This window comes from Canis lupus, chromosome 25 (genome assembly GCF_048164855.1).
Source record: "Canis lupus baileyi chromosome 25, mCanLup2.hap1, whole genome shotgun sequence".
Taxonomy (NCBI): Eukaryota; Metazoa; Chordata; class Mammalia; order Carnivora; family Canidae; genus Canis; species Canis lupus.
Window position 1 is genome coordinate 29,286,983 of NC_132862.1, and position 13,792 is coordinate 29,300,774.

General features: G+C 33.7%; 1 protein-coding gene across 1 annotated transcript; it reads left to right on the forward strand.

Annotated features, from left to right (window-relative positions):
* The first annotated feature begins 1,114 nt into the window (after positions 1-1,114).
* RERGL (RERG like) lies at positions 1,115-13,101 on the forward strand. The gene is made up of 5 exons (XM_072798837.1): positions 1,115-1,642; positions 3,003-3,059; positions 7,001-7,074; positions 7,961-8,109; positions 10,467-13,101. The coding sequence occupies exons 1-5, from the start codon at positions 1,540-1,542 to the stop codon at positions 10,747-10,749; spliced, it is 666 nt and encodes a 221-aa protein (XP_072654938.1). The 5' UTR covers positions 1,115-1,539; the 3' UTR covers positions 10,750-13,101.
* Positions 13,102-13,792: the final 691 nt, after the last annotated feature.

Genomic DNA, 13,792 nt, shown 5'->3' on the forward strand with positions numbered 1-13,792 from the left:
ACGTGGGATTCGATCCCGGGTCTCCAGGATCGCGCCCTGGGCCAAAGGCAGGCGCCAAACCGCTGCGCCACCCAGGGATCCCCCCCCCTTTTTTTTTTGGAATAGACACATTTCCCTAACCCCCAATCACTCTTTCTTTCCTCTGTAGGGTTCTGCTCATGTTATAAGCTTTACCTACTTTTTGAAGACCTTTCCATTCACTGCTTTGCTTTCCCCAGCCTTTGGTTAGAGCCCTATTTTAGATATGTCATGTTTATTGTCATTCTAATTGTTTCAATTTTCATTTTAGTAGACTATAGACTTATTAATGCAGAAGAATTCTTTATTTAATTGTTGATCTTGTATAAACTCAACACAGCTTCAATAAAAAGTGGCAGTTACTCAATGGTTAAATACATGCATTTTTATTTTTTTATTTTTTATTTTTTATTTTTTATTTTTTTTAAATACATGCATTTTTAAAAAGCATATTATACCTGTGATCAACCCAGCTTAGAAATGAAATTCCCTTAACCTGGGCGTCAAAATTTAGTACACAAAGTTGAATTCTTGTATTTGTTGTTGTACTCTTTTCTCAACCTTCCAATATAGGCTTTGACAAATGGGGAGAGAGAAAGGGAAAAAATTAATGTGGCGATTTGTAGTAGGGGAAAATGGTTAAAAGAAATATGAAAGACTCATCATTTTGCATATTAAATTTACATCTTTATGTCATAGCAGGAATGAATTATATCACAATACCCCTTCCAGATATCATTCCTTTTTTGATTTTTTTCCTAATTATAAAGTACTATAGAAGGGAACATGATAGATTTTTGTTTATTGTTCTTTAAGCAACATAAAGCTGCTTGCTTTATTTTTTTTCTCAGAAACCTTACTGTTTTCTATTGGCATAAAATTTTAGAGAGAGAGACAGAGAGATTGCTTTTTAAGAAAGACATTGGAAGGGTAAAACCCTGTAGTGTCCATCCATATATCTCATTGAGAGCCTCACAAGACTTGGAAACATGGGCTGGGTATTTATGTGCCCTGCTGTCAACCCTAAAGTAATACATATGAAAAGCCATCCTCCTCCTTCTCTCATTTCTATTCATGACCAAGTTTACTTATTCCCTTTGTCTTTCACAGGAGAAGCCCAAGAAGATGTAGGCTCAGGTATTAGGAGAAAAATCAAAACTGATCCAATCTAAGAAGGTTTATAGGAATGTATATTCATTCACTAAAAACTTTCTAAGAGAAATCACTTTTCTAGGTCCTAGGAAAAAGTAGAGTCTGTGTACATAAAAATAGAGGCTTGGGGGCTAAGCTTTCTTAGCTTAGTTAAGAAATTCTGCAAAATTTCTGTGAAATTCTTAACTATTGACTTAAGAACTATTGACTTTATGTCTAAATAGTAACTGCAGTGTTTTTTTTTAATGGAATATATTAAAAAAACTCCAGGAAAACATTTATAAAGTTATTATTGGACGGTAAGAGTGTGGGGCGGAGTTGGCCTTAGAGAAATGATAGCAGCATTATTAAAAAGTATTTTAAAAGCACATGCTGGGCTCAAGTCAGTATAGCTCAAGAAGACAGGAGCAGAAAGACAAGATGAATGATGTGAAGCTTGCTGTCTTGGGTGGTGAAGGAACAGGCAAATCTGGTGAGTTATGTTGTTTCCTATGGCATGGTTCAGAATGCAAAAAGAGTGAGAAGTATATTGATCTCATAGATATAGGTATATAATGTTATTTTTCATTAAGAGTTTTCATTTTTATGAGTAATAATGCAATTAACTGTATATTTATAGAATTTATAAACAGTTTGAGGAAGATAACTGAAGTATTAATTTATGCTTTTTTAAAATTCTTTGGAATAATAGTAAATTCCTCCTTCATTGTCCCAACTACTTCTCACTCCACCACACCTGCCCTCACATCCACTAGTGGCAAAACAATAGTCTTGAACTGATTCTTCTGCTCTGAGACTAAGGGCAGAGAAGAATTCATGAAGACCTGTGTATTTTTTTTTTTAAGATTTTTATTTTATTTTATTATTTTATTTTATTTTATTTATTTTATTTTATTTGAGAGAGAGCATGAGCAGGGGTAGGAGCAAAGGGAGAGAGGGAGGGGGACAAGTAGACTTTCCACTGAGTGTAGAGCCTGACACGGGGCTCAATCCCAGGACCCCAAGATCATGACCTGAAGTCAGACGCTTAATTGCCTGAGCCATCCATGTACAACTGTGGATTATTTTTTATTTTTATTTTATTAATTTTAAATTTTTTTGTGGATTACTTTTTAAATGCAGTATTATTGAAGTGAGAAAACTTAGGACAGGCATGGCTTTATAGGTGCTGGAGACTGAGCAACAGGTGCCCTGATTTTTTTTAATTATTATTATTTTTTTTTTGGTGCCCTGATTTTGAAAGCCATGGTTTTGTTTTCTTTTACTGGAATTTGTTTTTGGTTCCATTATGATGGTGGCCAGGATGCCACCAAAGAGCTACCCGAACTTCATGAACCATACAGCTGGCCAGACCCAGGAGCTGCAACTGACCATAGAGATCCTTTTTCTGGTTTCCTGGATTTTGAAGTCCCAATATCCTCACAAACAACTGTAAAAGCTTGATCTTATCTTTGTCATTATTAGCACACAGCACCTTGGAACCAGATTTAATACAATAAAGAATATAAAGAGATGATATAGTTCTTGAGTTTCAAACCTAATGAGAGCTCTGTTTCTGTTAAGTAAGGCAAGCTGCTTTACCTGTTTGCATTCATGAATTAATTACATAGTGATTTGAATAGAGAGATCACTTTCTTTCTAGTCTTTTAATCTTTATGGTTGTACGGTGAAAATCTTGCTGACTATTATTTTGACTAGAATTTAATAAAGCTTTAAGGTCTGCATTAATGCTTGGTAATTTTTGAACTGAAAGATAAAACTTCATGTACATAGCTAAGTTATCTATGTCCCAAAACAGAAGAGACCCTAAGTCCAGCATGTTTGTTTTGCAGCCCTTACAGTAAGGTTTCTTACCAAACGATTCATTGGAGAATATGCCTCTAATTTCGGTAAGTCACCACTTGAGACTTTATCACCTTTAAAATGTCAGCATTTTAATTAAACTACAGTTAAGATCGCTGAAGCATTTTGATAGAATTTTCCATTGTTGCACTTTTAAGCAACTTATTTATTCAGATTCTGGTTGGAAATGCCAAAATAGGTACTTGAATGTTCTTTTATGATAAAATTCACCCAACTTGATGTTAGGTAAGATGGATTAGAAAGTCAGTTTGTTTCAGGCTAAAATTAGAACATTAAAACTGAGATTCTCCTCCTGCCAATATTATAAAGCATGTATGAATATTTTTGTAAACTATAAAACATTTCTGAAATTAAATAAACATCTGTTAAAAGATAAGGACAAATTAATTATAAAAGCACTAGAACGACAAAATAAAGCTTATGTTAATTGTAAAACTGTGTGAAAATAACGGGACAATTTTACCTGATTAAAGATTATAATTATCTAGGTTGCTTAACTAAGTTTCACAGAAATTCTAAAACAGGTGCCAGAGCACCTTAATATGATCTTAAAATCATTTTACTAACTCTGCTCTAAATTTATTTTGATCAGAATTAGCATAACATATGGGAAATACCACAGTGGGGCATTAATAAAAAGTGAAGAATTTTGGCAGAGTTTTGAGTATATTTTTGGCTCAGCAATTAATCAATATAATGGTACTAATATCTCACCTGATTTAAGGCATGTGGGAAAAGTGTTTTGCTCTTTGTTTTTTAAACAAGAACAATAGATGTCTAAAAAAACATATGAGAATTAGGAGAAAGGGGAATGATTTTTTTTTTCAATAATTTCTACTTAGAGTAATAGGAAGTTATCATTGCCAGTGTGTTTTTCGATGAGAAATAACTCCCTTCACAAAAAAAAAAAAAAAAAAAAAAAAAAAAAAAAAAAAAATTTAGCCTCCATTCATGAGGTAGCATTATTGGAGAATTTTAGGAAGTAACTTTAAAGTATTGCATTGTGTTGCTTTCTACATGTTTCTAATATACTATTTCGGTCCATATGACATTGTGAACATTTTAGGGTAAGTTCTTGGAAACTGATTAAAGAAAGAAGAAATACATAGAAAGAGAAATTCTTATTGCTTCATTTCTCAGGTCAAACACTTCAGCCAGAAAAGTCAATATAAAACAAAGTAGGAGCCAGGCAGGAGAAAATGTTTCAGAATAACAAAACATAACATAAAACCACACCCAAAAATAAGAACAACAAATCCCCTTAATCTTTTATAAGAAGTAGTTTTATAAACAAATGAAGTGCACACAATTCTGGCTGGTACATATCCATTAAAAAAAGAAGAGAGAGAGAGAAATTTTGAAAAGACAACCGAATGAACAAAAGGTCATCCTTGAATGAGAACAAACTAGCAAAAAAATGACTCCATTTTGTAAATGAAGACCAGAAAGGGAAAATAATAAAATTCTAAAAAGTTAAGAGTTAGTGACCCCTACGGGCAGTTTTTGAGTTTTGAGTAGATATTTTTAAATGTCTAAAAGGAAATTTTATGATTCACAGTCAGTGGTAAATCTATGAAGTTAGAAGGAACTGTCTGAAAATAGACTTTAAGGCTTAATGAAACTTGTTATAGTTTCATTAAATGTAAACTCAAAGGATTTTAAAATTCATCCCCAACCCTCTGCAGTTGGCTCCCAAAAAGCTTGCTACATGTTTTTAACTATGTGCTACATTGCTTGAACGGGGCATGATTTTTTGTCAGTGTGCCATTTTGGAGAGAAGTAGGCCTTTTATTAAACCCCGAGGAAAAGTTACAGAAAGATAGGCCTTTATTCATTTAACAAATATTTATTGAGTACCTACAATGTCTCAGGTACTCTTCTAGGTAAAAAAGCTATAGAAATGAATGAAAACAATAATTATCCAGGCCTCCATAAGATTTATATTCCAGAAGGAACTGTCCATTAAAAAAATTAAGTATAAGTTATATCACATGATGATAAATGCTATGAAGAAAAAGAAAACATCATGGGGGAATGGCACTATTATACTATTTGACCACTTAAAATTGGATAATTAGGGTTGAACAGACACATGCTGGTGGTAAAAACTGAGCCACGAAAATATCTGGAGGATTACATTCCTCACAGCAGGAATAATTACCAAAATTCTGAGGCAGGAAATTTCTGGAAGAGGTGAGGAATGGTATGGAGGATGGTGTAGTTTGAGTACAAATAATTTGAGGAAGAATAGCCAGAGAAGTCATGGAGGACTAGACAATGAGGGCCATTCTCAGGCATTTTGAAGGCTTTGATTTATTCAAGTGAGATGGGGAGCCACTGGAGAGATTTGATCAGACAAGTGATATGGATTTGGCTACAAAGTTCACTTTTGCTCCTGTGTTGAGAATAGAGTATGCACGAAAAGGGAGTTAGGAGAGGGTAAAGCAGAGAGCTGAATTAGGAAGTTTGGTAATAATCTAAACAAAAATAATGATGTGTTAATAATGGAGAAGATAAGAAACAAACTCAAAATATACTTTAAAGAGAATGAAAAAGGAATTTTTAATAGGATAAATATGGGAGGTAAGAGAAAGGATCAAGGATGACTAAAAGCTGTTAACCTGATCAACTTGAGTTATCAATATGTCACTTAATGAAATGGGAAATTGTGGAAGATAGAGTCTTTTCAGGGAAATTGGGATTTCAGTTTTAAGTATGTTCAGGTTGAGATATCTATTGGGTGTCCAAAGGGAGATGTACAATAGCAGTAGTTGTTTGCATCTGAAGTTCAAGGAAGGGGTCTAGACTACAGATATAAATTGGGTCCATTGGGATCCCTGGGTGGCGCAGCGGTTTAGCGCCTGCCTTTGGCCTAGGGCGCGATCCTAGAGACCCGGGATCGATTCCCACGTCGGGCTCCCGGTGCATGGAGCCTGCTTCTCTCTGCCTGTGTCTCTGCCTCTCTTTCTCTCTCTGTGACTATCATAAATAAATAAAAATTAAAAAAAATATTTAAAAAATAAATTGGGTCCATCAACGCTAATTGTTTTATAAAACTCTGGGTGAGATTAACAAGGGAGTATAGATAGAGAAGAGATCCATAAACTGGACCTATGTTTGAAGTGTGAGAATACATGATGGGAAAAATAAAAAAAGATTAATACAGAGCAACAAGGAATAAAGAAAAAAGCATGGGAGTATGTTGCCTTGAAAGCTGTGGGAAGGAAACATTTTAAGGAGGCAGGAGTGATTGATTATAGTAATGCTACTGAGGCAAGTAAGATCAAGATATAGAATTAGTCAGTGAATCTAAAATTGTAACCTTGATAAGAACAGTTATTTGAGCTAAAGCTTGATTGGAATAACTCAAAGAACTTGGGGGAGAAAAATTGGACACAGGGGTTATAGATACTCACAAAAAGACCAGCAGAGAAATAGGGCAATTTCTGTAGAGGTTGGGGGGGATCTAAAGGATTGTTAAGTTTGGAGAAATTCAGCTGTTAGTAATGATATAGTGAAGAGGAGCAACATATGATTCAGAAGAGAGAGGTAGAATTGATGGGGTAATGTCTTTAAGTACATCAGTAGTAAAGGGCAACCAGTTCATAATGAATAGATTGGCCTTAGAAAGAAACATAGATACCTTATCCATAGTTATAGGACAGAAGATATGTATATAAGCACAAAAGCATGTAGTTGAATAGATATGGTGATAAAGTTTATTTGTAAGAAACATATGAGCAAATATAACAAATACATGTATTTAACCACTAATAATTTTTAAAAGCCACTGTAGTATTCTACTAGAAGATGACTAGTTGAATTTGCGAGACTGTCATCCAAATATATGCTAATTTTTAAAGAAAAATTCTGGAGTATTTCCATATTGACAATGAATATATACATTTTTAAATATTTGTTTATTTATTTATTTATTTATTTATTTATTTATTTATTTATTTTGCAGAATCTATCTATAGTAAGCATTTGTATTTGGAAGGGAAGCAACTGAATCTAGAAATATATGACCCCTGTTCTCAAGTAAGTAAAACAGATATAATTTTATTTTTTCAGTCATGATTTGAAGAAGATTGGGTAAGAGTAAATGTAAATAAAGTTGCCAGTCTTAAAACCGAAATTTATCTCCAATTCTAATTAAAATTTAAAATTAAATTTTAAGATTATTTTTAATATTATAAATTCCATTATCTAGCTTCTCCATAGAGTTTTGAAAAATGTTATAGTACAAATATCTTTGAAATAGCAATATTAGGCGCATTTATATTTCTAGGAGGTTGCGGTATATAGCTATTAGAAGTTAATAGTTTAATGGCTTCTCAGTTCAGTTTATATTTTTATCAAGTTGCATTTGTAACCATCCACTGTCAATAAACCATGAGTAAGGTAGATTTTTAGTACAAATTCCTTTGTCTATTCAAAGACAAATAAGTTAAAATAAATTATTATTTTTTAATTTTTTTAGTGAAAAGTGAGATAGATAAAAATTTATTATACTTCCTCTGTATTTTAAAAATTTAATCACTTTTAATTAAAGAAAGAGTGACAAGGAAGAGAGAACCAAGGAAACTACCTTTGAGAAAATATCAGTCTTCAGCTTATTAAAGTGTCTTTTAGTGACCCCTGGGTGACTCAGCGGTTGAGCATCTGCCTTTGGCTCAAGTCATGATCCCCAGTACCTGGGATCAAGTCCCGCATCGGGCTCCCTGCATGGAGCCTGCTTCTCCCACTGCCTATGTCTCTGCCTCTCTCTCTGTGTCTCTCATAAACAAACAAACAAACAAACAAACAAATACATCTTTTTAAGAAGTTCCTTTTAGGTGAAATGGGTTTCCATTAATTAATTGTCTAAAGTATAAAATACACGTGGAATAGTCCACCAATTTCAATTTGCTTGATTCATTTTCAGCCACAGAAAGCAAAATTTTCCCTCACAAGTGAGCTGCATTGGGCAGATGGGTTTGTTATTGTGTATGACATCAGTGACAGGTCCTCATTTGCTTTTGCAAAAGCACTGATCTACAGAATTCGAGAGCCTCAAACTAGTCATTGTAAAAGGTAAGATATTCTTCATTCCTCTCTCCGTTCTTTTTAGTAAATCATCATATAGCTATAAGCATCATTAGGAAGAGTTTAATACAGCCTTCCAATTACAAAATTTAACAGCCCTGAACAATTCACCTTCCATTCCACAGGAGTTACACATGTAGTAAAAGGAATAAGATGAGAATACTTTATATCCTGGCTGACATAAACAGTTACTTGCTCTGAGTAAATGGCTATTTTACAAGACAGCTTCTATTGTTAACATGACACTCACTTGCAAAATAATGGTCCTCTGTACACAAGACAGTTCACTTTCCAACCTTTCCTTTTCATTCCCACAAAAATGTTAAGGATACTAAATAAATCCAAATTTATTACAGTTGGCATCCAATTCCTAGTCATTGGGTTGTTCAATCTATCAAAGCAAAATAGACTGAATAATCAAGCCATTACAAATTCTGAGTATGAGAATACATTTTTCTCTGTTTCACCTCCAAAAATAAGGAGCTGATCAATGATTTCCCGTTGTTAATGGTTTTGACACAAGTAACTATGAAGGAAGACATAACTGTGCCTCAAACCATTCTTGCATTAGCAGATATAAGTTTAACCCTATCAATTTCCCACTTAATTTTCTTATTTTTTACTTTAGCCTTTCGGATTTAAAATATGTATTTTTATTCAACATACTGATATAAAGGATTCTTTGTGCTCTTGATCAGAGTTGCCCTTAGAGTCTGAAATAACATTCTAATATGGGAAGCACAAACACAATGCTAGTACTGAAAATTTGTATATGTGTTTTTATATCTATTTTAAATATTAATTATCAAGAAACTATGAGATGATAATTAATAAAGGGTATTTCCCTGGAGTCAAATGATGTAAATTCTTGTTTATATCTGATTGACTTTAGGTAAACCACTTTAATCTCTAGACCTAATTTTTCTGATTATAAAACTACTGGAAACATGGTAGAAGAAAAGGATGTGATTTTGCTAAGGTACCTCACAGCTCTGATTTCCTCTAATATTACAGGTTTTGTTTTTTGTTTTGTTTTGTTTTTTCTGAAATAAATTGTTTTAAGCATTAAATGGCCTCATATTTAAGCAGCATGACTTAGGTAAGAGATAGTAATAAAATTCCTTTGCTACTCCTCCAAATCAAAAGAATCCCTTACGAATATTGAAAAACATAAAAATAAAAACACCTATACTTGACATTTTTCAGGCAATTTTCTTGAAATACTACATAATTTTTAGAGCATTTCCAGTTCTCAATCTGTAGATAGACTCGGGTAGCAAAAACATATGCCTGTTTTATAAAGTTGCATCTGATATCTGTGACTCATACTTCAAAATAGTTCACTTCATCTTCCCCATTAATAATAATTTTATAAACTATATAGAAAAAGATATTAATACCCTCAAAGTCTAACACATACAGTGCTTTTTTTCCCTCACCACTCACACCATCTTGGAAATGAAAACAACTTTAAGCAGAATCTAAAGACAACATCTCTTCAGATTGAGTTGAAGACTGCATTTATCCATTTTTCCTCTAAAGTAGATAACTTGGCAGAGTTCCGTGGCATTTGAGGACTAGTTGTCTTACGACAGCCTTCAAATGAAACTCTGTTTTAGAAATGTGCCACTATAACCAAGGAGAATATATTGATATTTGCTGAAGAAATTATCTTAACAAAGAAGCATATTTCTTAAATACATAGAAAAATTGTACAAGGTCATGAGATCATACATTTTTCTCTAGAGTATAGTATAATGGATATTAACAAAGAACAAACAGTAGTAAGTATTGAGTAATATTTTCCTTGGGAAAATTATATCTAAATTGTTCAAGTACAGTTACTGTTCAGTAAAGAGACATTAGTTAGTCCTTCTCTTTCAACTGGTAAGGAAATGAAAAATAATACTTGGTAAGCATCTTTTGTTGCCTGTCACTGTACTAGATATTTTTATATATATATCGTTTAGTTTAATCTCTATAAGAATTCTATGTAATGACTGCTATTTTATTATTGTTTTACATAGAGGAAAATTGAAAGTGGGAAAAGTAACAATCATGCCTTATTAGTAAACAGAGCCAGAATTCAAAAATAGGTTTATATTAATGCAGATCCTCTGCTTTAAGATTCTTGCTGCTACAGTGTCACACATTACATTCTATATAAAATAGTTTTTGTAAGTAAATGGTGATGTGTCATGCACATACATATGACTATAAGGAACACATACATGCACAGTATTTTTTTGGGGGGAGGTCATAATTCATTTTGATATAAACCTACTTAATTAGAAAAAAAAAAGAGATGTAAAATAATCATTCCAGAGTTATGTTCTGTATTTCAGAGCTGTGGAATCAGCAGTGATTTTGGTTGGTAACAAGCAAGATCTCTGTCACATACGAGAGGTTGGCTGGGAAGAAGGGCAAAAACTGGCATTGGATAACCGATGCCAGTTCTGTGAATTGTCTGCAGCAGAGCAATCTCTGGAGGTGGAAATGATGTTTATCAGAATTATCAAGGACATCCTGACAAACTTCAAACTCAAAGAAAAGAGAAGACCCAGTGGATCTAAATCAATGGCTAAATTGATCAATAATGTTTTTGGAAAGAGACGGAAATCTGTTTAGCAGACATGTAATCCTAGGGGATTTATTATATTAGACAGTTTCGGATATTTACATGATATTAAATTTACCCTTTGTATGCAATTAAAAATAATTCTTTTAGAGATATGAAATGACTGAATATAAGCCACAGCTGTGTTTTCAAATATATAGTTTTCCTTTTTGGTTGTTTGTATCTTTGTATCTTGTATTGTGACAAGATACAAACAACCAAAACTATATATTAAACCTTTTTCTTTATTACATGGAATAGCACTCACTATAATTTATTGATGCATTGCTATGAAGTTAGCCTTGCTGAATAAACTCTGCTTAATAATTTTATTAAGCTACCATCCCATAGACCTCAAGTGACCTTTATTTTATTTATTTCTTTTGAATGAAATATGTAGTTATATTTCACATAGTTAATATAGTGCTGAATTTATAAATTTGTGAAAGTTCACAATTTAGTAGAAATGCATGAATTTAATTTTGAAAGTGCCTTTCCAGTAATTCAGTGAGTTCTTGCTTACATCTTGGTATTATTTATTACTCATACTACTTATTTTACTTATAATTTAGGTCATAAGAAGTTAAGTTCCTTGCCTATAAGTGCCGTTTTTTATTTGGTCTGATGATGAAAAATTCTGCCTCTGCTTGTAGTCTTTGCTAAGAAGGGTAATCCTCACAATTTCACTTACATGGCTCTTTATACAAAAAAGATCAGTTGTTTTTAGTGCATAGAGAGATCCATACATCCCAGGGAAAGAAAAAGAAAAAGTAAAAGCTGGTTGCTAAGTATATATAACCTCGAAGACCTTATTGTCCTTAAAGAAATATTGTATTAGACAAACATTTGGGGCCTTCCCAGATTTCTTTGAGGACAATTTCCTTCAAAAATCAGCTGTTTACCCTCTGGACCTAAGTACCACTGCTGCTGACCTCATTGCATTTCAAGTCACGGTCTAGACCTAACCTCAGCCAAATCACTGATAACTAAGTTTAAGTCTCCAGGAAGTTAAACTGAGAGTACAAGCAATGCTACAGGTGCTGGTTAACATGTATTGGCAAGAACCTGGGGGCCAAGGTGGAAGAAGAGCTTGAGTGGAGGGTGGTAGGCAAATGGGGGGACAGGTGACACAGATCATGAGCCTGAAAAAGGGAGAATTCGTTGACATGGTGTTCCTCACCATGAGTCATGATTCCACATTATAGGAGCCACACCTAGAGCTCATCCATGTAGCTTTGCTGTTCCCTGGAAGCCTGGCCTTGATACACTACAGTAAAAGTAGTGGAAATAATAACACACTGTATGATAGAATATAAAGGAGCTCAGAACAGTCATAAAGATAGGGGAGTTAGAACTGATATGGCAGGTTGGCCCAAAAACCCACTGTCTGACTGTGTTGCTTGGAACTATTCAGAGGAATTTCCTCTGCTGAGGAGGTGAGGAGGCATAGACAACTTTGAGAAGCTTAACTGTGACTGTGCTGTATAGGTCAGGATTGGCAGAAGGGATGTTGCCATGAAACTGTGCTTCTCACTATCAGCCCAGTGATAGAATCCTGGAAGAGCAGAATCTGGATGCCAGCATTTAACTTGTTTCCTGTTATCCACCCACGCAGCCCCCAAAGAAGTGCTGCTATATCTGGGGCAGAGGCTCCTTTCCTAATCCTGGCTGGCTGATTGGAAGTGACATACTTAATCAGCTAGATGGAGACAGAGTCCATATAAGCTCATGCATTGCTTCCATCCATGCCACTGTGACCACTGTTATCCTGGATCCATTTTGTAAGCACAAAGATGGCCAAGAAAAGGGGCAAGTTGATATCTGCAGGACAGATCATCCTGTCCATCTGGTTGTATAGTGACTTTTCCTTGGTGGATGCACTCTGATGGGCAGTGACATGATACACAAAGATATGTATATTTTATGCCCTCTCTAAGAGATCCATTCATACATTTTTTTTCTCTAGTCTTCCTTGTCACTGTCTTCCAGTTTTACTTTATACTGGTCTCTGACCAACTGGCAAAACCACTGATTGCTTCCTAGAAATCTGTACCATGTGCCACCTTTCCTAACATACAAAGGGTAGATCACCAAGTATACATCTTGAAGCTCTGGCAAATGGGATAATTTGCTAATGAAGTTCATGGTAGCCTCCATGTAATAAGGCCCAGTCCTCTTATGACTGGGACTAATATCACAAGCTTAGGAAAGCTTTCTGTCAACTAGGGACATTCAGGTTAGATTGCTATGTAAATGGGAAATAAACTCTTATTGTGTGATGTTATGTTAGAAAATTCAGTGATATAATATTTTTAGTCAACTATTTACAATGATTATAAAATAATAAAAAACTATTTACAAGGATTTTATTAATCTTTTATAGTCTCAATATTCAATGACATTATATGTATATGTTTATATGTAAATACATACCAGTTTAATCATTATACCTTAATTTTTTTTCCTCATCCTCTTGGATAATCTCAGTTTTAGAGATTTAGTCTTCATTCTTTAGAATTATTTTCCTACTTTAAGAAAGATTCTTTTGGGATGATTTTGTATGAAAAACAACATATTGATTCATGTTATACGCAAGAACTCTTAATGTCAAAATGGTAGGAAAATTTTTTAATAGCTTAATCCAAGCATATGTGTCTGTGATGTTTCAGAGTTCAAAATTCCTGTTAAGGATACTAATGTTCATATATATTTTTAAATTTTATTTATTGTACCTTGATTTTTTTTTGTCAGGATGATTTGGGATAATGCATCTCATTATAAGGAATCAGTGGAACATGGCAATGCAAACAAACATTCTTGTACAGACAAACACAAAAGATAACTATGTGAGGTGATAAATGTGTTAATTGATTGCAGTTTGATTGTGGTAATAATTTTACAATATATATGTATATTAACCCATCATATTGCAATTTTGTTTTTCAATTTACCTCAACCTGGAAAAAAGCAGTTTTACATTAAAAAAATTTACATTTTAAGTGCAGTGTCTGTGAAGCAACTTTAGAAATGCACACCTGATTATTTCCAGAGTGA

Coding starts and splice junctions, on each gene's coding strand:
- RERGL (XM_072798837.1), top strand. CDS start 1,540: ATGCTGGGCTCAAGTCAGTATAGCTCAAGAAGACAGGAGCAGAAAGAC. Junction 1,643..3,002: donor TGAAGGAACAGGCAAATCTG/GTGAGTTATGTT, acceptor TTTGTTTTGCAG/CCCTTACAGTAAGGTTTCTT. Junction 3,060..7,000: donor AGAATATGCCTCTAATTTCG/GTAAGTCACCAC, acceptor TTTATTTTGCAG/AATCTATCTATAGTAAGCAT.